Below are 25,752 nucleotides of genomic sequence, written 5' to 3'. Positions count from 1 at the left end.
TGTTTGGTTACGACTTGAGTGTAGAATTGTTTTTAAATTTAAAATATTAACATTTTAAATTATTTAAATTTTTTGAATATTTAATTTATTTAAATTTTGTTGTTAAAATAATTTTTTTATTATTTAAATTGATTAAATTTTTACGATTTACATACTTTTTGAATATTTAATTTAAATTTTTGCGCATTACATTTTTTTGATTATTTACATTATTTAAATATTAAAAATAAAAATAAAATTAAAATTAAAATTAAAATTAAATTTATAAAAAAATTCAAACTCTATTTTATAAAAATATTTTTAAATATTTTAATTTTTTTGTTATGTATTTGGTTATGATTTGAGTGTAGAGTTATGAAAGTAGTATGGAGTTTCGAATTATGTGTTTGGTTATGAGTTTTCAAAATAATTTCTTAATTATGTATTTAAATTTTTTTAATTTTTTTGTTAAAATAACTTTTTGAATATTTATTTTAATTTTTTTTACTTATTCAATTTTTTAGATTATTTACATTATTTAAATATTTAAAATAAAAGTAAAATTTAAATTAAAATTAAAATTTGAATAAAAATAAAAATTATATTAAATATTTAAAAATAAATTAAAATTAAATAAAAATAAAATACGCAGGACAATATAATAAATATTTTATGTGTTTGGTTACGATTTGAGTGTAGAGTTGTTTTCAAATTGAAAATATTAATATTTTAAATTATTTAAATTGAACATTATTTAAATTATCCAATATTAACATTATTTAAATTATTTAAAATTAAAAAAAAAATTTATCCAAATTCTGTCCTCCACAGAGGCTGACGTTGAGGACCACTTTCATTACCACAGGTACAAGTTAAACATAAGGGGCAGTTTGGTAATTGAATAGTAAGACACATCACCAAAAAGTCAAAAAGTCAAAAAAGTCAAAAAGCCCTTCCCAAACCAAGTTTTTTAGCCCAGGCTAAAATAACCAAAAAAATCAAAAAGCCAAAAGCCAACCCACTTCTCAAACGAAGGCTAAGATAAAAGTTATCATTTTACTTTAATGGAGTAGTGATTATTTTTTTGAACCATTACACAATTCGGGGCAGAACAATTTTTCCAGTTTGGTTTTGGTCCAGTTCTATAGGTGTGAACGGTTCAATTTGATTCTCAAAATTAAAGAACCATTATGACCGATTTGGTTCCTAAATTTTCTTAGAACCGGACCAATCCGAACAGTTTGCCCATTTAAAATGCAGTAGATGGAGAGGTGGAGAGCTTGAAGTTGATCGCTGTTGCAAGGAGGGCCAGTTTGGTTGTACTTCAAAAAACAAAAAGGTTTTGCGGTTTTTTCTTTAAATAAATAAAATCACAAAAATTGCAAAAGCATCCATCATTTTCGTATCAATTTTTTTTTTTTGGATTAGAGAACAGTTTTTGAAAATTTCAGAAACAAATATTTGATGTTTCTTAAAAAGTGAGTTGTTTTCAGAAACAATTTGCAAACAACTTATCCTTTATTTTCTGAAAAGTGAAAATACAAAACAGAGACAACCAAATAGGCAAAATTTTCAAGCTGAATTACTCTCTTTCGCCATTGATCTCCTAATTCGACATGGGCATCAAAGTTGCTCCGTTCATTTGAACAGACATATTTTTAAAAAAAAATTATGCCTTTTCTGGCATTTAGTACAACAAAAACGTAAACTATATGACAATTTTCTCTCACCCATAATAATTTTGTGTCTAAATACAAACAAGTGACATGTACATATGATATGAGGCTCACTAATAGTTCAAACAAATATACTAAGCAGCAATATTATACTAGAATTAATGGCCATAAAATATATGATTTATTTTTACTAATGTCCAATATGTTCTAATAATAATAAAAAATAATTCTTTGTACCATAATTGAAGCAAAGACACTAGGACAAGTAAACAGATGAAGCTCAAACTTTCAGTTCCTCAAGTTCTGATGACAGTGGCTCAAAGAGTGCTTCAACCTCCCTCGGGTTAACTTCCTCGAGACTTGGAGGGTTCCACTTTGGGTTCTGCAAATGCCGAACAAGACAATCAATGGGAAAAATGTGATGGTTCTTGAGACCAATGGTAAGAACATGATAAAGAAAACACCATTTCCAGCCAGAACAGCCATTTTATCTCATCTGAAATTGACAAATTTGATAGAGCAAAATTTCAAAATATGTATGCAGTCTTCAAGGACTATAAAGTTTGTACAATGAGTCGCATCATAGTTTAAGTAAGGCATCGAACGCTTCTGGGTTCTTAGCCTCATAGCCCTAGTGATAGACTGTCTACACTGGCAGTGCAAGTCCGCCACAGGTAAGAACATAGGTGGTAAACTGAAGAAAGGACAATCACAAGGAGGGGCAGAGGCCTCCAGGAGGAGAATGTGGCCCTGGACTTTTATATTTTAAGCAAAGATTTTGAAACTGTTTTCAAAAATTTTTCCCTCTAAAATTATATATGTACCTTTAAAATTTTTCTCATTCTTCTTCCAACAAACTTAACACACCATTAATTAGAACACAAACAAATAAATCCAAAAAAATCACTTCCTTTTATTATGTGTATTTAATTGACATTTTTTTTTTTCATTTTTCGAGAGTTCTTAAATGCTAAAATGGTTTTATTGTAGTGATATGTATAATATTAGAGTAGTTTTGAAATATTGATAATGTATTTTTATTTTTATTTTAACCATACTAAACTTTGTGTTCTAAACTGACCTAACCCAATAACTTGTCTTAATATTTGCCCCCTTTCCACTAAAATCCTAACTCCACTAATTAAGCCAAACATTCAAATTCTTTATACAAACCTTTTTTTTTTTGGGTAGGATACCCTACCCTAAACTACTTTTAATCGTAATATACTCGACTCAATTCAAGTTCTTAAAGAAGAAGAGCAATGCTACATGCACTAAAATTCTTATTAAAACATGTCCAACTATCATTGAATGTTTATGGGATGACAACCAATCATATTTAGCTTCTTGTACTTTTAGGATGTTTTTAGTAAGAGTGTTAGTATCTATAGAATCATTCAAAGAAGAAATGTAAATCTGTGGAGGAGCCAAATAGGAGAGTACTTAACATATGTGCTGGTACTACCCTAACCATTTTACACTAAGGTGCAACAAAATGGAACCACTGGCCACAGAATTAGGTGCAATTTAGGTAAAATATTGGGGAAATTAAACCATGAACAAAAACTGGGAAGCTAAAGAGTGTTGATTGCTTTAACTAGCCGCTGATTAAATTCCTCTCGGAAACAATCAAATTTTTTGTCAAGGAGATGAAATCTAGTTAATCCTTGAATCGATAAATTAGAACTTTCCTGTTCCTCAATCATAGAGTGAAAAGAGACTGGGAATGAGAAGCGAACCTGATCCTTGTCTACCAAGACTGCCCGGACACCTTCAGCAAAATCATCCCGAAGGGATGACCTTATAGCAATGCGATATTCAATTTTCATTATGCCACTTAACTGGGTACAGCAATCATGGGAAGAATAAATGTTACTGGTCATCTCTCCGAAGAGATTTATTATATAATTCAAAAATTAAAAGAAAAATCAAAGTGCAACTCCAAACTCACATTGGATAGATCATTGTCATTTTTTCCATGGGCAGATGCAACTCTAGAGAAATATTTTTGCGTTAAGCAGAGAGAAAAGGGAGCACCTTTTCCAAGCCCTGTAAGGGCTTCCTTTGCCCACTCTGTTACTGCTCACAAAAACAAGGGCAATTAGTATGCTGGCTGAAATGAAATGGACACTATGCTACCCTGAAAAGTACACACTTCTAAGAAAGTAATGTGTCGTGTTTGACACCGACGCGACGCGACACTCATTAGACATTCACATAAAATATATTACAAGTTAGAATAAAAAAACTTGGAATCCAATGATAAAACAAAAATAATGTAAATTTATACTTATTCTCCTTCTTTAGACTTTAAAAATTATTATCTTTGACTTAAATATTCATATATATATGACATAATACTTTTTTATCCTTGTATATGACACACAATTATGACATAATAATTTATCCTTACATACGACATACAATAAATATATAAAATTATATATTTTGCACGGATCCTCCACTTGTGTCCAACATTTTCTGAAAATTTTCCGTGTCAACATATCCGTGTCATTCCACGTGTCTGTGTCCATGTCCATGTCCATGCTTCTTAGACGCTACCTATAAGATGTATACATATTCCTATATAGATAGACAACTAGCATTAACTAGCTCACCTGTGGCATTGGTACTCAGTTGATGCTTTTTCAGCTCTTCGATTGTTTCAGTAACAGATTTGTTCCCACAGAAGGATGAAACGATTTGAGGTAAAAGCTGCTTCAACTGGGGCTCGGACTCTGGGTTACTGCTGTAATTTGCCAAAATTGTTCCGATGTCTTCATGTGGATCCTGCGAACTGTATGGATTATAATAAATGTATGGCTTGAATAAGACAGAGTGGATATATGGAAACAATCTCTCTTTACTTTGCACAAAACAGCAGACTAGCAAAGCAATATTTACATATGATGTCAAGAAGTATCAAAAATTATCTCAGACCACATAGTACATGTATAATAAAGAGCACCAATAGTAACTATGAAAATTCATGAATTGGTCAAAAAAGTGGTGTCTTCACAGCCCCATGTCTACGGATACAGTGGGAAACAACATTACTAACTCACCATCACTCAAGACATGGATGCCTCCTCATTTCACAGACCTAAGTGATAGAATGACACAAATTACGTGCACGCCACTTCGGCATAAAACGAAGCATATTACTAAAGGTTTTAGTAAAATATAAAGAATGGTCAAACTCAACTTCAGATTTAGTAACTTATATTGGGCAAATGAGAACATAAGGCAGTGGTGCATGGAATCCATATGACACAATGGTGAATTTGTGATATATCAAATAAACAATTCCACCAAAACAAAGATACTAATTATAAACTGAAAGAAGATCTGAGATATACAAGTTGGCTGCTAAGAGAGCCTCCTTTAATGAACCCAGGTTCCCAGATGGTACATAGTGTGTTCCAAGTCCTACATATAGTGCATCAGCAGGTGTAGAAATCCTTTTTCCAGTCAATCCAAGATAAGCACCTGAACAAACTTAAAATTGTTAAAAAAAATGGTAAAACAGAAAATATAATATGCAGACAACAAAGAAAAATAAGAAATCAGCCATCTCATAGCAAAACTATGTAACTCCATGACAGAGTGATAAAGGCCAAAATGTGTCACAATGAGGCCCTTAATTTATATTTCTTAGTCCGTTACAGTTACAACCTGACTTATATTATGAACATGTTGATCTAAATCAGGTTGGACCTGTCCTAAGAAGAAAAAGTTGTCAAAGAGTGGAAATTGACCAAGTCAACACTCACCGCACGTGCAGTAATCCACACGTGCGGTGGAGCATGGGGAGGCGAACCCCATAATGGAAATGACCTGTCCTACTGAAGAAGTATAAATAGAAGCTCAAAATGAGAGATTAGGGTTATGATATTCTACAGAGAAAGAGGGCTAATGCAAAGAGGTGATTTTCCCCACAAGCTTACCCATGGCGGATTCTTCGTCAATGGCGTCTTATCACTTCATCATGAGTGGCTAGGCACCATTCTTAGTGTTTTGATGAAACCCTAGAGAGTAATTGAATTGTAACTTGGGTTTCCCATGATTGTAAACTTTGAAATAGTTGTAAAACTTAGGATAAACTACCAATAGGTCATAATAGTTGGACTTAATTCCCATCAAGTCGTATTGAAAATAAGACCTAATAAAATCATCGCTAAAATTATTTTTTTTTTTGACGATTTTTTGCACATGTCGCTAAAAATTGACAATTAGTAACTTTTTTTTTTCACGATTTTTATAAATTGCCGCTAAACTTATAATTAGTGACGTTTTTCTATAACGAATTTTTCAACTGTCGTTGAAAGTTGAAAATTAGTGACGTTTTTTGTGATATTTTTTTAAAATGTCTCTAAAACTTATAATTAATGACATTTTTTGTGACAATTTTCAAACTATCGCTGAAAATTAACAATTAGTGGCGTTTTTAATAGTATTTGATGAAAAACGCCATTAATTATCATAGAACCTATTGGATAGTAAGTCCACCTATTATGACGTACATGTAAGTCCCCCTAAAACTTTTGGATTGGAATCTCCTTTCATCGCTTTATGTATCTTGCACTTCTCATTTTGTGATTGTGAATGTGCATTTTACAACCATTTTCTTCATTAAGAGTTGGAAACACTGGACAGATTATGCTTGGGCTAGATGAGTTGTGCCACAACCCTAATTTATTGTGGACAACTTGTGCCTGCTAGAGATAGTTCATGCTAGTGGGTTCAATATCTCATTTATCTTGTTAACAACTTCGAACTTGTAGTTTGAAGTTGTTCATTTCAAAGGCATACTTTCATAGAACCTAAGATTACAATCCGATTGTATGGCTAGTGGTGGATTTGGTACCCTAGGTTACTAAGAAGCACGGACATAGGCACGTGACACGGACACATAAATTTTCAAAAAATGCAAGACACGACACGTTGGGGACACGTTTAAAACATATATTTTCATATTTTTATTATATGTATATTTTTAAATATTTAATATCTATTTTATGTTAAATATTTAATTTTACCAAATTTATCAACTTTAAGTATGCTATTTTAGTAAAAAAATTAAAAATTATAATTTTTTTTCAAAAAAATAGTACTTTGCGTGTCCTCAGCGTGTCTCCAATGTGTACTTAACGTGTCCCTTGCGTGTCCAACTCTTTCTAGTGTGTCCGGCGCGTGTCTGTGTCCGACATGTGTCAGACACCTGTACGCGACCTCCGGAGAGGTGTCTGTGCTTCATAGCCAGGTTCTCTATCTCTATTCAATTTTCTAAACACTTTATCGTTTTTCAATTAAGGGTTTTAATTTTATTTTCTTTCAAATTATTGTTAACCAAACCAAAACCTTTTTCAAATTAAATTAAGAATTACTCGTTGAAATAGTCAAAGTAATTGAATAGACCTCGTAAATACGATACCCATACTAGCTATATGTACTCATTTGTTATTGTACGGGAAGATTGATTTTGTGACAATCACAGAGAATCCACCACAGCTTTTATTTTTTCTCATTCATTTTCACGCTTGCTTTCATTAAAAAATAATGAGCATCATGCGCCTCATTGATGAATTTAAACATTAATTCAATAAATTTAAATGCGATAGAAAAATCTTAGACGTGAAAACAAGAGAAGAGAACATGATAAGCGTTCCCTCCATTTAACCCAGTTGAACATTCTAAAATAACAGAAAGCATACCAACTGATCCTTCTCCTGGTGTTTGTGCTGCTATGCAAGCGAACCCAACATCTGGGAACAAGCCAATCCCATTTTCTGGCATAGCAAGAAGAGTCCTCTGAAACAAACTCATATAAGTAAAATTAAAAACTTAACTTCCACAATGTTTTTAGTTATAAAACAAAAATTCATCTGTTAGAAAAGGCAATCGGACCTCTGTGATGAGCCGGTAGCGACCATGACCAGATAGGCCAATTCCAAAGCCCATTGTTATCCCATCCATGAAGCATATATACGGCTTTTTGTACTCAGAAATTTTACATATTAGAGAATATTCTGCAGCGTATACCTGCCAGAGAATTTGGCATGATAAGCACTTATAAACTTCAGCTAACATACCAAACCAAACCAAATCAAACTAAGCCTTATGTTCCAATCAAGTATAGACACAATAGACATAATAAACATAAAATCTACCAACTACAGAAGCAAATTATTGCTGAAATGTCATTCACATGAAAACTATGTCAAAATTGTGATTTATATCAGCCAATGAGAGATATATCAACTAAGCAAGCACACAATCAAAATGAATCACATGAGCAACAAGCAATTGGTGGAATATGTCCCACATCGCCGGGAGTTATCCCATTTGTGCTGGTTATAAAGCTCTACTTTCCCTCTCCTTAAAACCTGGATTTTAAGGAGACATATGGGCTAGGCTTTTCAATTTGATATCAGAACTTAGTTGGGCTTGTAATTGGTGTGCCGTTTGTCCGGCTACTGTATGTCCTGGTCCAGGAGGGTGTATTGGAAGGTGTCCCACATCGCCTGGAGTTGCCCTATCTCTACTGTATGTCCTGGGTTTTAAGGAGAAATATGGGCTGGGCTTTTCAATTGCAACTACAAACTAAATCTAAAAATTTTATGTTTTTAGCTCCAAGATAACAAGTGTATGTCGTGACTCGTGATGAGGAGAAAGCGTTATTGACAAACCTTAGTTACACAAAGTGGGGGCAGGGGCACATAGAAGGGTCTAAGATTGAGAGCTCCTATAGAAGCATTTATATATTTATTTTTTTTTTTTCTGATTTATAATAATAATGATGTCAACTACAAATTGTTTTTTGTAATTACAAATTATGTAAATATAAAATATTAGAATAAATTTGAGTTACATTTCTTTTTTCCAATATCTTATGGCTACTACAAATTTTCTTTCACTTGGTAGCTTTTTCTTTTGATTTCTTTAAGATTTAAATGTTTGAGAAGTTCCATCTCAATTGGGAACGTGGTTCTTTTTCGATGTGAGCAATACAATTCTTACTTTTGAAGCATAGAATCAAGGTTATGAAGAGAACTTATCACCTCAATAGGAGGATCCTGCTAATAAGTGTTGAATATAGAAATTAGAGTACATAGAATCTTTTTATTTTTAGTATTATGTATATAATTTGTGATATTATCAACAACTAATTTAGTATTGTTTCTTTATTTATATCGTTTCCTAAATTGTATCATGAATCTATTATATATACATGGCATCTACCTCATTCATGGGGAAGCCAAATAATTCTTTTTATTCTTTTTGGTATCAAAGTTAGGTTACGTACCTAGTTATTTTGCTTCACTGGCAGGCGACAGCCTTGCCTTGGCCGCCCGCCGGACGTCAACCCATTCCACTGCCATATTTTCTTTCAGTATCACTTCATGGTGATCTCTTCCTCTATCTACTAGTTTATTCCTATCCCAAATATCTCTATCATATTTTTTTTTTTTTACTTGCAATCCATTTTTTTTGTGTGTTTCTGTTCCACTTTGTCTTTCCCTCTGTTTCAACCTTAAACTGGTGCACAACCAAAGTTGCCCCCTTGGCGCACCACCTAAGCCGCCGCCTGTGGCACACTTTCTAATAAGCCGCCTCTTGACACACTCAGTCATCTGTTGCCATCATCATTTAGCACCACGTCATAAGTTATGTGTGTGTCACACTTGCTGGTTCAACATCCGGTTAGTCTTTGCAACGCTCCGACATGACCCATTAAACTGCCTCGACATTGATTCCGATTAGTTCCTACAATGGTCCAACATGATCTTAAACTGCCCCGACATTAGTTCCAGTCAGTTTTTACAACGGTTCGGCAAGACCCCTTAAATTGTTTCAATATTGATTCCGGTCAGTTTCTTCTAGGGCAGTTCAGTCCCTATTTTTTTCCCTTTCTAGGGTGTGGTGCTGATGTATTAAGCACTTTTTGGCCTTTTTTATTTAGTGGACTACTAGATTTGTTTGGTAGCATTTATTTGGACTAGTCGTTGAGTTTTTTTCGGCTTTTTCTAGTTCTGATGTATTAAACATTTTTTGGACTTTTTTATTTAGTGAACTATCAGATTTGTTCGGTAACATTTATTTGGGCTAGCCGTTGAGTTTTTTCCAACTTCTTCCAGTCATCCATTAGAAAGCTGCGATTGTTGAATATATTCACACCAACTTGAGGGGGAGTATTGAATATAAAAATTACAGTAAATAGAATCTTTTTATTTTTACTATTATGTATATAATCTGTGATTGTGTCAATCACTGATTTAGTATTGTTTCCTTATTTATATCATTTCCTAAATTGTATCATGAATCTATTATATACACATGGCTTCTACCTCATTCATGGAGAATCCAAATAATTCTTTTCATTCTTTTATAAGTGACAAACATAGAGCATGAACAATGCAAGAATTGTTAACTTAAATGTCTGCAATTTCAATAGATTCTTGCAAGTAACTGATCCAATTAGAACAAAAAATGCACAAATTGTTTGTTAATAGAAATACATGATACAACATTTATCTTGGAGAATTCAAATTCCACAGAAGGTCAGATAATCTCAATTACTTTTAGCTATTTCAGCAAGGTAAGACTATTAAGTTGGAACAACACAAATCACATGCAAAAATAACAATATAATACCTATGACAGAAATGCCTATCATCCTTGTGAAGGCGGCAACATCACCCCATTTTCATCCTCACAAACTAACAGAGGGTTTATAAACAAAATGAAGCAATACTGCTTGGGTTAAAAACCACATGAGGTTCTGTATGGTGCATTCATCACAACATAGACACCCAATAGACAAAGAAGTAGCAAAACACAAACTATTGGAAAAAAAAAAAAAAAAATGCAAAATAACACCTTCTGCACAAGAGGTGTAGTTTTGTCCTTTCGAATTTCAGCAACAACCCCTTTAATATCCATTCCTGCATTGGCCATGAGTGGTGATGAAGAGTATAAGAAGCTCTAGAAAGAATATATTCAAAGAAGTGGCGATATTGGGAAATTGACAAGGTTTCAAAGAGAAACCTATAAGAACTATACAAAATCATGTTTATAGTATTATTAGAGGCTTATTTTATAATTATTTTATGTTTCTAGGATTTTTAAGGTTAGGGATGTTTTGGTAATTTGGGAATTTTTGGATATGAGTTGTGTAAGGTCGCCCATGGGTCTTGTAAGTCAAGTTATTTAATTAGGTTTTATTTATGTTTCTTATTTAGTTTTAAATTAGTTTTAAAAGTCAAAGATATTGTGATAGTTTCATTTTTTTTGTTTTAGTTGGTTTAGAAAGTCTCTAAAGTATATATGAAGTCATGTAATGCTTCTAATTTAATAGAGTTGATATTTTATAAAAAATTGAGAGCTTCTGAAGCTTCTTTATGGATTGTGCGATGCAACCAAACCCTAGGTGTAATGCGTATGGAATCTAGGTGCGATGCCTAGACCTATCTTCTTCTTCTCCTTCTTTCCCTCTTTTATTGCCTGCACTTCTAACAGCCCAAAAACACTGTTGACAGCCCCTAAAACACCTCCTAAACAATGCCAAAATCCCATCTTTTCATGCTTAATCTCTTACCTATTTGTTACCGTAAACAAACCCTACTTGTTCAATATATTCTTATTGCCATTGCAGCCATAAAATCCAATTAAAATCAGCTCCAAAAGCCTAGATTTGCTGCTGTCCCTAATTGTCCTGCATCAGCTTGGTATCAGATCCTCAAGTTCCACCATGATATTCACACATTGTGGGAGATCCTATACAAGTGGATTGACTTGGGAAGAGGGTAAAGCACTTCTTAGAGAAAAAAATTTGTCTAAGGGATCTTCAAGATGATTTTCTTGATCAATTGTATACTCTTGAGCAAGGTGATATGTGTGATCAATTATGCAAGACAATATAAAGAGTTATTTATCAAGTTTGTACTGGTTAAAAGTGAACGGATGACTATTGCTCGTTTCAAAAGTGGATTGAGATTTGGAATTAAAACAGAGATATCTCATGCATATTTAGAAGATCTCGAAGATGCTATTGAAATGGTTATACAATTTGAATTTTTGTAAAATTGACGGAGAAATCTACAGTTTTGAAGTCTGCGCATAATGGAAAGACTATCCGACAAGAGAAACCAACAAAAACTCCTAAACCAAGGGCTAAAGTGCCACAAGAAGATGCTGAAAAACCAAAGATTGTTCTTAGGGATGAAAATCGTACACAATTGAATTTGCAAGCCAATGAATATGTTCAGAATTTTCCTAAGATGAAAGATGACCAGATTTTGAAAGATAACGAGGCACTTATTGATAATCCAAAAGCACCTCAACAAGATTTAGTTATTACTCAAGTAAAGGCTAGAGTCGAAAACGAGGAATTGGGTGCTAGGGAAGCTGTAGGGACTGAAGAATCAAAGCAACTAGCTGCTAGTGCTGTGCAAAATATGCCTTTAAAGGTCACCCAAAATTTTCTAATTTGGCACCAACAAAGTCATCTAATGAACCTCTACCTGTGCATAATGTCCAGCATGATATTGATCCTATATTAGAGTCACAACTGCCTAACCCACCACCACATAATGCAAATTTGAGTGTGTATAACATGCCAAAAACAATGATAGGTGCTGATTTAATTCAATAGGATGTCAAGGTTGAATTACATGATAACATTTTGATTGAGGAAAAGGCTCAGAATATGGAATCCATGATTGTTGAGACAAGAAACAACATTCAAATTAATTGCAAGCATTACATTGCAAAGCCAAAAGAGAATGGAATGGATGGGCAGAATTTTGCAACTCTACACTTAAATCGATTTAAAGGTTCATCTCCTACTTCAATTGATTTCGTCATTCCAGAAAAATTCAACTTTAGAGTTGAAAATATCTTGTTGCTTTCATTGCTAGCTCCAATGAAGAAGAATCGATGCTGTCAACTTAAATATTTTAAAGTGAAGCCATGGATACCATTTCAAAACTTGTAGATTCTTATACTTCAAAATTTTAAAACTTGAGGTCGAATTTTTTTCCAACGAAGGGAGAATGATGCAGAGTACAACAAGATCAAGAAATAGTAAATTCAAAGAAGCGGCAATATTGGGAAATTGGCAAGGTTTCAAAGAGAAACCGATAAGAACTATAGAAAATCATGTTTATAGTATTATTAGTGTCTTATTTTATAATTATTTTATGTTTCTAGGATTTTTAAGGTTAGGGATATTTTTGTAATTTGCAAAATTTTTGTATATGAGTTGTTTGGGTTGCCCATGGGTTATCTTGTGGGTTAAGTTATCAATTAGGTTTTATTTATATTTCTTATTTAGTTTTAAATTGGTTTTAGATGTCAAAGATATTGTGATAGTTTTCTTTTTTTGTTCTAGTTGGTTTAGGAAGTTTCTAAAGTCTATATAAAGTCATGTAATGCTTCTAATTCAACAGAGTTGATATTTTATAAAAAAAATTGAGAGCTTTAAAGCTTCTTTATGGAACGTGCGATGCAATCAAATCCTAAATATGATGCCTATGGAATCTAGGTGCAATACCTAGACCTGTCTTCTTCTTCTCCTTCTTTTCCTCTTTTATTGTCTGCACTTTTAACAGCCCAAAAATACTGTTCATGGGTACTGTTCACAGCCCTAAAACAGCCCCAAACAGTGCCAAAATCCCATCTTTTCATGTTTAAACTCTTGCCTATTTATTACCCTAAGCAAACCCTACTTGTTCACACTTAGAAAATATGAGGAAGAAGGAATATATTTCTGTTATATTCAAAACTTCTTATCTTACAAGACCAAATGACACTCTTTATATAGGAGATATTACAAACATCATTATAACCCATTATATGCCACTTACATATTATATATTACCACTATCTACCACTATCATATTCTATACATGCCACTATCTGCCACCAACACCACTATCATATTCTATACATGCCACTATCTGCCACCAACACCACTATCATATTATATACATGCCACTATTTTATTATATACATTAACACAAATTTCCAGCACTCCCCCTCAAGCTGGTTTGAAGATATCGTCCATAGCCAGCTTGCTAGTCAGCTTATCAAATTGCTTCTTGTGTAGTCCCTTCGTTAGCACATCAGCTAATTGTTCACCTGTTGGAAGGTAGGTCATACAGATTATGCCAGCATTGATTTTCTCCTTGATGAAATGTTTATCCACTTCTATATGTTTTGTGCGATCATGTAGAACTGGATTATGAGCTATAGATATAGCTGCTTTGTTGTCACAATAGACCTTCATAGGTGTCGGGTGAGAAAGCTTTAATTCTTCAAGAATTCTTTTAATCCACATTACTTCACAGATTCCATGGGCAACAGCTCTGAACTCTGCTTCTGCACTACTTCTAGCTACCACATTCTGTTTTTTACTCCGCCATGTAACTAGGTTCTCACCTACAAAGGAGAAGTATCCGGATGTTGATCTCCTGTCTGTAACACTTCCTGCCCAGTCTGCATCTGTGTATACTTCAACTTGAAGATGTCCATGTTTCTTGAACAGTAAGCCTCTCCCTGGAGTTCCTTTCAAATATCTTAAGATCTTATAAACGGCCTCAAAGTGCTCTGCCCCTGGTGAGTGCATGAACTGACTTACTATGCTGACTGCAAAGGCAATATCAGGCCGCATATGAGACAAGTAAATCAATTTCTTTACAAGTCGCTGATATTGTTCCCTCTCTTTGACTTCTTCAGCCTTAGCAGCTTGTAACTTCAAGTTAGGCTCGATCGGAGTCTCCGCCATCTTACAACCAAGCATACCTGTTTCTCCAAGGAGATCAAGAACATATTTTCTCTGATTAACGAATATACCTTCCTTGGATCTTGCAAATTCCATTCCAAGGAAATACTTGAAGGCTCCCAGATCCTTAATGTGAAATTCTTTTGCGAGTTTCTCTTTGAGGGCTGCTAACTCTGCTTCATCATTACCAGTTAAAATGATGTCATCAACATAAACAATCAAAATTGCAATTTTACTGTCTTTTGAATGTTTATAAAATATTGTGTGATCTGCTTGACTCTGCGAGAAGCCACAACTGATAACTGCCTTCCCAAAGCGTTCAAACCACGCTCTTGGTGATTGTTTAAGTCCGTATAATGACTTGTTCAATCTGCATACTCTGTCGCTTCCAAGTCTCTGCTCAAATCCCAGCGGTAGGCTCATGAACACCTCCTCTTCAAGATCACCATTGAGAAATGCATTTTTAATGTCAAGTTGATGTAGAGGCCAATCTGAATTTACTGCAAGAGATAACAGTACTCTGATGGAATTTATTTTAGCAACAGGAGCAAACGTCTCCTGATAGTCGATCCCATAAGTTTGAGTGAAGCCTTTAGCCACCAGTCTCGCCTTGTATCTCTCAACGCTTCCATCTGCGTTACATTTTATCGTAAACACCCATTTACACCTAACTGTTTTCTTGTCTTTGGGTAGATCAACTATCTCCCAAGTACCACTTCTCCTTAAAGTATTCATCTCCTCCATGACTGCTAATTTCCAATTCGGATCATCCAATGCTTCCTGTATATTCCTTGGAACAAACAAGTGTGAAATCCTAGATGTGAAAGCTCTATGGTTTTTAGACAGTCTTTGATAGGAGAGGTAATTTGCAATAGGATGTTTAATGCAATTTCGGACACCTTTCCTAATTGCGATAGGAACATCAAGGTCGGAAATAGAAGGAATAGGATTACCTAAAATTTCGATGCTAGAACTCGGGTGGACATTCGGGTCATTAGGATGGACATTCGGGTCATTATTCCTCAGATGAAATCGCTTCCTAGTATAAACCTGAAGCTCAGAATTTAGATCATTTTGTAGTACTTCTCCCCCTAAACAAGAATCTTCTTGACTAGGCACCATAGAACTTGGTTCTCCTAAGTGATCATTATCAGACAGATGTGGTTTTTGTGTAGGATAAATGACATTGGGGAGCGGGATAGAAATATCCCAAAAATGGTCTTCTACTCCACTTGTCTCCCCCTGAAGAGAAGTGTTGGGGAAATAGGATTTTGTTTCCACAAATGACACATCCATACTCACATGAAATTTCTTGGTTTGAGGATCGAAACACTTATACCCCTTTTTGTTTGAGGAATAACCCAAAAAAACACATTTTATAGCACGGGGGTCAAGTTTTGAACGAAATTGACTGGGAACATGAACATAGGTAGTACATCCAAAAACTTTGGCAGGTAAATCAGAAAACAACCTCGTGTCAGGGAAAAAAGTTTTGAGACAATCAAAAGGTGTTTTGTATGTTAACACCTTTGTAGGCATCCTGTTTATCAAATAAGAGGCTGTTAAAATTGCTTCACCCCATAAATATTTAGGAACATGCATATAAAACATTATAGCACGTGCTACTTCAAGTAAATGTTTATTTTTTCGTTCTGCAATGCAATTTTGTTGAGGGGTATCCCGACATGTAGATTGATGAAAAATCCCTTTTTTTTCCAAAAACTCACCCAACTGCTCATTGAAATATTCTGTTCCATCATCAAAATGTAAAATACCAATTTTGGTTTGAAATTGGTTTTCAATCATATTGTAAAAATTTGTGAATAAATTTTTCACGTCAGATTTTTTATTCATCAAATAAATCCAACATAAGCGGGTATGGTCATCAATAAATGTAACAAACCATCTTTTACCAGAAAGAGTAGTGATTTTAGAAGGGCCCCAAACATCACTATGAATCAAATAAAAAGGTTTGGAAGCCTGGTAAGGTTTTGGCAAATAAGTAGAGCGATGAAATTTTGCAAAAATGCAACTTTCACAATGAAAAGAAGAACAATCAATCCCTTTAAATAATTCTGGAAATAAATGTTTCAGATAAAGAAAACTAGGATGTCCTAGCTTATAGTGCCATAGCATTATTTTTTCTCGAACAGAGATTGAACTAGTACTATTAAAGCTCTGAGCTTTTTTATTACTAACAGGTACTTCATCAAAGTAGTAAAGACCTTCAAGCATCCTAGCATGCCCAATCATCATCCCCGAGTTCTGGTCCTGAAATTCACAATGGGATTCAAAAAATGTAATACGACAATTAGAATCCTTAGATAGTTTACTGACAGACAAAAGATTACAGGCTAAGTTGGGGACGTGAAAAACAGCATTGAGATTAATTTTCTCAGTTAGTTTAATAAATCCTTTTCCTGCAATAGGTGAAAAACTACCATCGGCTATTCTGATTTTGTCACGACCAAAACAAGGGAAATAGGTACTAAATAAATGGGAAAAACTAGTCATGTGATCGGAGGCACCGGAATCTATGATCCACAGAGAGAAGTTTAGGCAAGAGAAGGCTTTAGGATTTCTACCTGTTTGTGCCAACAAAACACTAGGAGTACTGGATGAGGAGTTGGATTTTATCAGCTTTAAGAGTTGATCAATCTGCTCTTTGTTGAAGGGACCTGAATCGGCTTCATTAGCGGTAGGAAAGCCACGATGCTTCTCTCCTTGTTTGCTGCTTTTCCAGTTGACAGGTTTGCCATGGATCTTCCAACACGTTTCGCGTGTATGGCGAGGCTTGTTGCAAAAATCACACCAGACCCGTGGCTTATCATCAAACCTGCGCTGGTAATTTACAGCCTTGTTGGCCGCAGCATCGCTAATTAAAGCAGAAATTTCAATTGATTCACCAGTACCTTTTTTCTTAAGCATGACGCTCCTTCGGCTCTCTTCCCTTCTGACTTCGGCAAATACTTCGCCAATGGATGGGAGAGGAGGTCTGCCAATAATTCTTCCTCGCACTTCATCGAACTCAATGTTGAGGCCGGCAAGAAACTTGTAAATACGGCTGTCTTCCACAGTTTTCTTGTGGTGGTTGCAGTCGTCAACCGATTTCCATTCGTATGTGTTGAAGATGTCAAGATCCTGCCACAACCTTTTCAACGAATTGAAATATTTGGTGACGGAATCATCTCCTTGACGAATCTCACCCAACTTCAAAGTTAATTCGAAAACTTGAGATTGATTTCCTAGGTCAGAATACATCTGACTAACATTATCCCACAATTCTTGTGCAGTAGTATAGCACATGTAATTAGAGCTTATATCCTCCTCCATGGAATTGACCAACCATGTCATAACCATGGAGTTTTCAGCGTCCCAACTGTCGAACAGCGGATCATTAACAGCAGGAGCCTTCTTGTCACCAGTGATGTAACCGATCTTTCCTTGCCCACGGATATACATCCGGACAGATTGTGACCAGCGGAGAAAATTATCACCATTTAGGCGGATGGTGGTGATTTGGACAGAGTGAGAGTTGGACGTTTTCACCGGAATGGCAGCGGCAGGGGTTGAAGTGGTTTCGGACGTGACTTCCGACATGGCTATGACGGTTTTAGGGCTGCTGTGTTTTTTGTTGCTCTGATACCAACTTAGAAAATATGAGGAAGAAGAACTCCGAAAATATGAGGAAGAAGGAATATATTTCTGTTATATTCAAAACTTCTTATCTTACAAGACCAAATGACACTCCTTATATAGGAGATATTACAAACATCATTATAACCCATTATATGCCACTTACATATTATATATTACCACTATCTACCACTATCATATTCTATACATGCCACTATCTGCTACCAACACCACTATCATATTCTATACATGCCACTATCTGCCACCAACACCACTATCATATTATATACATGCCACTATCTTATTATATACATTAACACAAATTTCCAGCATTCACTATATTCTTATTGCAATTGCAGCCATAAAATCCAATTAAAATCTGCCCCAAAAGCCTAGATTTGCTGCTGTCCCTAATTGTCCTGCATCAAGTGGTTTACCCTTTGAACCTTACTCAATACTTTATAAGGCTGAAATAGCCCCAAAAATTATAAGAAAAAATTAATCATAAAAATATAAGATTAAATCACATTATGCAATTCATTCGTGAAGACTTTTTGATGCTGGACCATTGATGGCAATGCCAGCTTCTTCTGCTGTTATTTGGATTGAGGAAGTGCTTCGCCAACATGAGATACACTTTCTGCACTACTACTATCACAACCCTTCCATATTAGTGTTTTTCTCAGCCGAGGAGAAATGATTGAAGAATATAATAATTTTAATATTGGCCTTGTTAATGTGTGCCCTTAGTGCACATGTTAAGTAAAGCCTAAAAAGATTGTACATTCTTAATTGTACTTACCTTCATGTAGAATGTACAATTCTTTTAAGCTTCTTAATATGTGCCCTAAGGGCACACGTGATGTAGGACAAATAGGGCCAGCAGACAGTGGACTTTTGGGGCTGATTTAGTTGGGTTTTGTGACTGAAATGGCAATGAGAGGATATAGGGCTTTTAAGTGTTTGTTTAGGGCAATAAAGGGTAAGTTTAAGAGAGAAAAGATGAGATTTGGCACTGTTTAGGGACCGTTTTAGGGGCTGTGAAAGTGCTGAAATTCAAGAAAGAAAAAAAGAAGAAGAAAAAGATAATTCTAGGAATCACTCCTAGAGACCTTAGGCATCACACCTACGGTTTAATCGCATCACACAATCCATAAGAAAGCTTTAAAGCGCTTAACATTCTCTAAAATATGAAATCTATGAAATGAGAAGTATTACATGACTTTATACAGAATTAGGAGACTTCCTATAGAATTAGGAGAACCAAAAAAGGAAACTACTAAATCTTTGACTTCGAAAAACCCATCTAAGACAAAATCACAAAGGAAAATGATATACAAGCCCATTTTCTAAATCCAATGATATGTAAGTGAGATGATTGGTTGATAATTAGAAAAGGCATGAGAGAGAGATAGAGTTACCTTAGATATTCTAATAGACTATCACATCATTAGGTTTGAAAAATGGGTCAAATTTTTAGGTCTAAATAGCATCACCCAATAAGATATATAAACAAAAACCAATTAAACAACTTGACCCACAAGACGAACCCACAGGCAACCCGGATAACCCATGTCCAGAAAATTCTGAAATTACCAAAATACCCCCAAACTAGAAAATTGAGCAACAAAGACTTAATGTAAAAATAACCATAGGACAAGACCCATAAGGCTAAAAACATAACTATCCAAGGTCCCAAGTGAGTTGCTCATCATCCAATGCATGCCAAATCAAAGCTCAGGCCTTATAGGCATCTCTTCCGCATCTCTTGTACACCTTAAGAGGCTGCTACCACTTGCCTCCATCAACTCATTAATAAAAATCCTTTTAATATAATTAAGAATTATGATTTTAATAGGATTTTATTTATTAGCTAGTTTCCTATTCCTTTTTGTTTCCCAATTAGATAGTGCTTATGGCTCGAGTGTATTGATTTTATTAGACTTGATCTTTGATGTTGAAGAATAACATTGGGCTTGGAGAATTGCTATTGTTTATTTTCTTTTTCTCCATTGCTTGTTCCAATTTCCTCTACCATCCAGCATCACTTTTAAGTGCAACAAAGGCCCTGAAAGTAATTATCTACAGTTGAACAAGATATTCCATGTATCCTTCTTGTCACCTGCTGAGAAGGCACGTGGTGAGCTGCTCTCAACTAGAACACATTTCACTTTAGGATCCACTTCCCACTGATCAAGAAAGCTTTTGAATTTGACATCCATATCTGCATAATAATGCATTTAAAATTTAGTACAATCAGAATCCAAGTGGAAGAGACAAGAATCACATCAATAACTGGGTAAAAATACACATCGAGCCATTGAGGTTTGGGTTGCTTCACAGTTCTAATCATGGTCCCTTAAACTTTCAAGTGTGTCTGGTTTTTTGCCCTGCTGTCAGTGCATTATCTCTTAAATGACAGAAAATGTGCACATGGAACACAAGTAACAGCTTTTAAAACCAACAAATTTATAAAAATCTCAGCGTATGCGTATGCACCGGAAGCCTCTAGGGCTGTCCCTAAAATGGGTAAATTAGTGATAGAAACGGCAAAAACACTTGAATTTTAGTCTTCTGTCTACTAGTAGCAACAAATGCTAAATCCAATCAAATAAAATCTCTACTAAAATTCTAAGCTCATCTTTAGTTTCATGTCAAATTTGCATTTATTTTCGTACAAATTCCACCAAAAGCAAGGTTTTAAAAAGCGGTCGCAACCGTTACGTAATGGTTTTGGTGGTTACCGCCACCCGTTACGGCCGCTTTTGCAGTGTGATTGAGACTCACAGGTGTGTCGGCTGTAGCGGCTACCGTAATGGTCGTAATAGTACCGTAACAGCTGTAACGGCCTGCTACGCACTATTACGCAACGGTTCCGAACTGTTTCTTTCGAAAAAACACACAAAAAAAAACTAAAAATTGTGGAAGAGAGATAGAGAGAAGTGCGAAGATAAAGAGAGAAGATGAAGGAGCAAGAGATAGAGAGAGAAGAGGGAAGATGAAGAACATATTATTGATTTGTTGAAACTGTAAAACCTATGCTATTTTATTCAGCTGCTATCACTCAACCATTTTGTTTGTATATGTCTATCTATATATTGTTTGATAATAATAATAGTAATAAATGTGGTCATTATCAATTTGGCTTGGTTAAAATATGTATGTGTATATATATATATATATATTTAGGCTCTTATTTATTCTCTTACTTTTGTCATTGTTTATTTTATATATAATAGTTAATGATGGATTTTTTGTATAATATAAAGTTATTAATTATTAAAATAAAATGTAAAAAACTTAATTTATAGTGATTTAAAAATATAAAATATATGGGATCATACTTAAAAATTTACAAAAATTGATCAATATTTATTTTAAACCTAATAAATATGATCATGGAAAAAAAATATGCGTATCGGTAAGTTTTTTTTAAATTGTGCTAAAAATAAAAAAATTCACGATTCCGATTACCGCAACCATTACGCTACGGCCTTTACACCCCGCAACCGCAACTGCGCCACCGCCACCGTTACGACGACCGCAACCGCTTTTCAGAACCTTGACCAAAAGTCTCTGGCAATATATTTGGTTTTTCTATTGCAGAATAAATTTCAGTCTTCAGAATTCACTTATCTGAATTTCAAACACACTTTATTTGGAAATGCAAATCAAACAGCCCTTAATTCCAATAGTAACTTCCAAAATTTAATCAATCAAAGGTTAGTAAAAGAAATTCTGAATTTCAATTTATTCTGGGAGCAAACATTATTGAGTACCAGCAATCATACTGGGATCAATAAAACTACAATTCTAACCCAGATTCCCATTAAAATTATCACATCTTCTGATAAAAATCGAACTATTGAATTTAAGAGTTCACACATGCATGAATGAACTAAACTTGGAAAATTAAATCAAGCAAGTCTTGTAAAAACCAAGGTTGAACTTAAAAATTCATTTTCTGATTACTAATTAGTAATTACAACCATCCATCAAACTTATAGCTACAGCCATCAACAAATAGATAACCAAAAACTGTAATTCCAATCAAAATTCAATCCAATGAACAAAATCTAAATTGAACTATTCAATTGAAGTGTTGATGAGCAGATAAAACATAGGCAGAGATATACCTATGTTCATGGCGTTGAGGGCTTTGGGGCGATCGAGAGTGATGACAGCGACGCCGTTCGGGAGGACACTTCCCTTGACGAACTCGTCGCTGGCGGCCATGATCACCAAGGTTCGATGAGAGAGAAGTTGCAGAAATGGAGAGGTTTAGAGAGAGAGAGAGAGAGAGAGAGCTGTTGAGGATGTTTGGGTCAGGAGCTGAGAAGCACGAATTTGCGTGGCCCAAATGATTTGAAACCACGTCGTTTTGAGAGACTCAGACTATGAAAATTCAGACCACAAGCATTGTTGTGTTTTCTTGGGGTTAAGTTGTGCAGTGCTGGGTTAACACAACGGTATAGCCTAGTGGTTGAGGCTGGAGACTTGGGTTTCTTCATTTACGCTATATTGGAAAGAAATTTGGAATGGAAAAAATAAAAAATGTGTAAAATTATTTGAAGGGTAAATTAACTTGAAATTTATTTAAAACATAGATTGTCTCTATAGTTTGAAAAATTACAAATATTTTTCTTATTAGAATTTTTTATTTAATAAAATTAATTAAAAAAATTAAATTCATAATTGCTCTCATAGACAATAATACCTACATTATTAATTAAAATATATTTTTAACATTATTAAAAACTATTAATTGACTTGATGATTTAGTAATAAACATTTATAATTTACCCGTATTTGAAATATAGGAATATTTTATATATATTTTATCTATTTTTTAAAAAAAATTTTTCTCAAATTCCTTAACTACAGTGATAAGATTACAGGTTCAACCCTTTTTTATCAACAAAATTTTTAGAGTTACGGATTAAGGCTAAGTTTGGCAACCTTTAAAAAATTCAAAAAATCAAAAAATCACTAACTTATTTAAGTCATTAGTCAAAAAGTCACTAGCCTATTAAAATTTTTAAATTGTAAACAATAAAAATTTGTTTCGGAATACTTATTCAAATTGTGGCCTAGCTTAAAAGTCATGCACGCAAACTGGCCCAACTTGAAAGCACACAAACTGGCCCAGGCCAGGATACCCTATATAGATATATATAATAGTGCAGTGGGTTTTTGAGTTTAATTGGACAATTTTGTTTTGTTTTATAACTCACAAAAATAATAAATAAAAATAAAAATAAAAGGGAAGTTTGAGCTTTATTTTATTTTTGTGTGTTTTTCATAAATAATTTTAATGATTTTATTATTCAAATTTTAATAAATTTACTTTTACTTTTTGCATGTATTTAATCTAGATGTACTTAAAAAATAAAATTTTAAAATTTTGGAAAACTACGTATAGGTCCTAATAGGTGGACTTATTGTCCAATAAGTCCCATAATAATTAATGACATTTTCATCAAATAATAATAAAAAAGTCATTAATTATTAATTTTCAGTAACAATTTAAAAATTGTCACAAAAAAATGACACTAATTATAAGTTTTAGCGACAGTTTAAAAAAATAGTCAAAAAAGTCACTAATTTTTAATTTTCAGTGATAATTTGAAAAATTCGTCACTAATGGTAAGTTTTAGATACAATTTATAAAAATTGTGATAAAAAAAGTCATTAATTGTCAATTTTTAGTGACGCACAAAAAATTACTTTTAACGACGATTTTACTAGGGTTTATTTTCAATAAGACTTGATGGGGAGTTAAGTACAACTATTAAGATTTATTGATAATTTACCTTAAATTGTTTTGCAATGAAACCTGAAAAAAATAAAAAAAATAGTAAAGGCAATTGTTTTTGTAAATAACACATTTTTTTTCACCTTATATTTTTATTGGAAGGCCCAGTGGATTGTCTTGTTTGTTTGGGGTTACCAATTGATATTTCTACACGTAAAAATTCAGAATACAATCCCAAGAAAAAAATTGCAAAAAAAAAATTCTACTCTTTGGATCTAAATCTAATTTTAAGAGAAATGTACCTAATGTAAAGATTGGCCACTAGTGAGAAACATGAGGTACTTAGAAGTTGTAAGCAAAATCATCACTCGAGTTCGAGTTCTGGGATTATTTTTCACTATTGGCCTCTCTTTTTTTTTTTCTTTTTTTGTTTTTTGGATCCGGGTTGGGGAGGAAACAAGAGACAAGTTTGACCTCGGTCTCATAAATTTAGCTATTTCCAAAGAATTTAATGTTTTCACAAAAAATAATATTTGAGAGATTTAATATAACTTTAATGATGTGGAGAGTGTCCATGTGAAGGTGGAGTGCACACTCTTCTTTCTATCTCTCTCTACTCTCCCTCACTTCCACCTCACTAGAGTTCTATGTAGAGCTCTACTATTAGAGTTATATATCACTACTGTTTCACAGAACCATTGGCCTTTGCTCAAGAACCTAACTTGAGTGGGCATGCTCAGCGCAATGCATTTCAACCACTAAACTTAGGGTGATTTGGGGCTTTGCAAACTATTACCAACACTTGGGTCTAAGCAGTAGCAAAATAATATATTGAGCCCAATAAAATATCTTAAAACACTCTTAATAATGGCAATCGGGGGATAAATCCAATTTTCTTGCCCAAATGTCCAAGCGATAGTTTAGTATGTCCGGGTGCCTTTATTTATACACTACATTTGGTTTCAAGGTATACCACTACTCAGTTCACATCTTTAATAATTTTAAAAAAACGTAATTTTTCTCAACATACACCACAATGTTCCATTTTTGCCCTTAGTACACCTCAAATTCAAAAAAAAAAAAAAAACTACCATCGACGGCAGCAGCCATCACTGACAACCACTATCAAAGCCAACCATGGCCACCACCGCCAACCCTTCCTTCCGTCTTCACAACTATCGCTGCTCACTTCCCAATCCCGCAAGTCGCCTATATTCCCATAGACCTACCACCTCGCAGATCGCTACCATCGTCTTCAACCCCTCTCTCCATCCTCGCGTTTGTTGCTATCTCCTTCTCAGCTCCGTCGTCGCCTCCTTTTGTAGATCACCTTCACCGCTGTTAACCCCTCTTTTCACTTGCGCTCCGCCGCTATCACCTTCTTAGCCCAGTTGCGCCTCTCTTTCGTCACTAACCCCGTAACCCACCACATTGCAGATCGTGAGAATACAAATCGCGAGAGAGAAAGAGAGAGAGATCATCGGTGAGGGTTTGTGGTGATGGGGATTTGCCGAAGCTGAAGAGAGGCGACGAGGCAACGACGGTGAAATGGCGGCGGTTGCAACAATGGTGGCTAGAGTTAGGGTTTAGATGTTGTGTATTCAACTAAGGTGTGTATTGATATTCTTTTGTGGTCATTTTAGTCATTTTAGGTAAAGTCATTATTGTAATAAACAAATAACTAATTGGGTGATTCTACTTACACCACTCTTTTTCCTCCTTACACCCTCTATCTCATTACACTACTTAAAAAAAAAATTAAATTCTCATTACACCTAATATATTACCAAAACAAACCCTATGATAAAAAACTTTTCAAAACCCATCTCTTTACACACATACTTTGTGCTGGGCCTGTTCAGTAATACAATGCTAAACAATTTGAATTGCTCTAGTTCCATGTTACCGGATAAAATTTTGTT

General features: G+C 34.3%; 1 protein-coding gene across 1 annotated transcript; it reads right to left on the bottom strand.

The window, feature by feature from the left end:
* Positions 1–1,690: 1,690 nt before the first annotated feature.
* On the bottom strand, positions 1,691–22,567 carry LOC114276509 (ATP-dependent caseinolytic (Clp) protease/crotonase family protein). The gene is made up of 10 exons (XM_082903150.1): positions 22,212–22,567; positions 20,198–20,299; positions 10,536–10,600; positions 7,563–7,697; positions 7,370–7,466; positions 5,015–5,144; positions 4,274–4,452; positions 3,607–3,734; positions 3,395–3,496; positions 1,691–2,037 (listed from the first exon to the last, which is right to left on the bottom strand). The coding sequence occupies exons 1-10, from the start codon at positions 22,309–22,311 to the stop codon at positions 1,936–1,938; spliced, it is 1,140 nt and encodes a 379-aa protein (XP_082759276.1). The 5' UTR covers positions 22,312–22,567; the 3' UTR covers positions 1,691–1,935.
* Positions 22,568–25,752: the final 3,185 nt, after the last annotated feature.

This window comes from Camellia sinensis, chromosome 13 (genome assembly GCF_055761805.1).
Source record: "Camellia sinensis isolate YWXY chromosome 13, ASM5576180v1, whole genome shotgun sequence".
NCBI classification, from domain to species: domain Eukaryota; kingdom Viridiplantae; phylum Streptophyta; class Magnoliopsida; order Ericales; family Theaceae; genus Camellia; species Camellia sinensis.
This window is presented reverse-complemented; position numbering and strand designations above follow the sequence as displayed.

Excerpts from the sequence above, each read along its gene's own strand:
- LOC114276509 (XM_082903150.1), bottom strand. The coding sequence starts at position 22,311 with ATGGCCGCCAGCGACGAGTTCGTCAAGGGAAGTGTCCTCCCGAACGGC. Across the intron at positions 10,601-20,197 it reads ACCACGTGCCTTCTCAGCAG|GAATGGATATTAAAGGGGTT; the intron begins GTGACAAGAAGG and ends TGGCCAATGCAG. Across the intron at positions 3,735-4,273 it reads ACTGAGTACCAATGCCACAG|TAACAGAGTGGGCAAAGGAA; the intron begins GTGAGCTAGTTA and ends TTTTGTGAGCAG.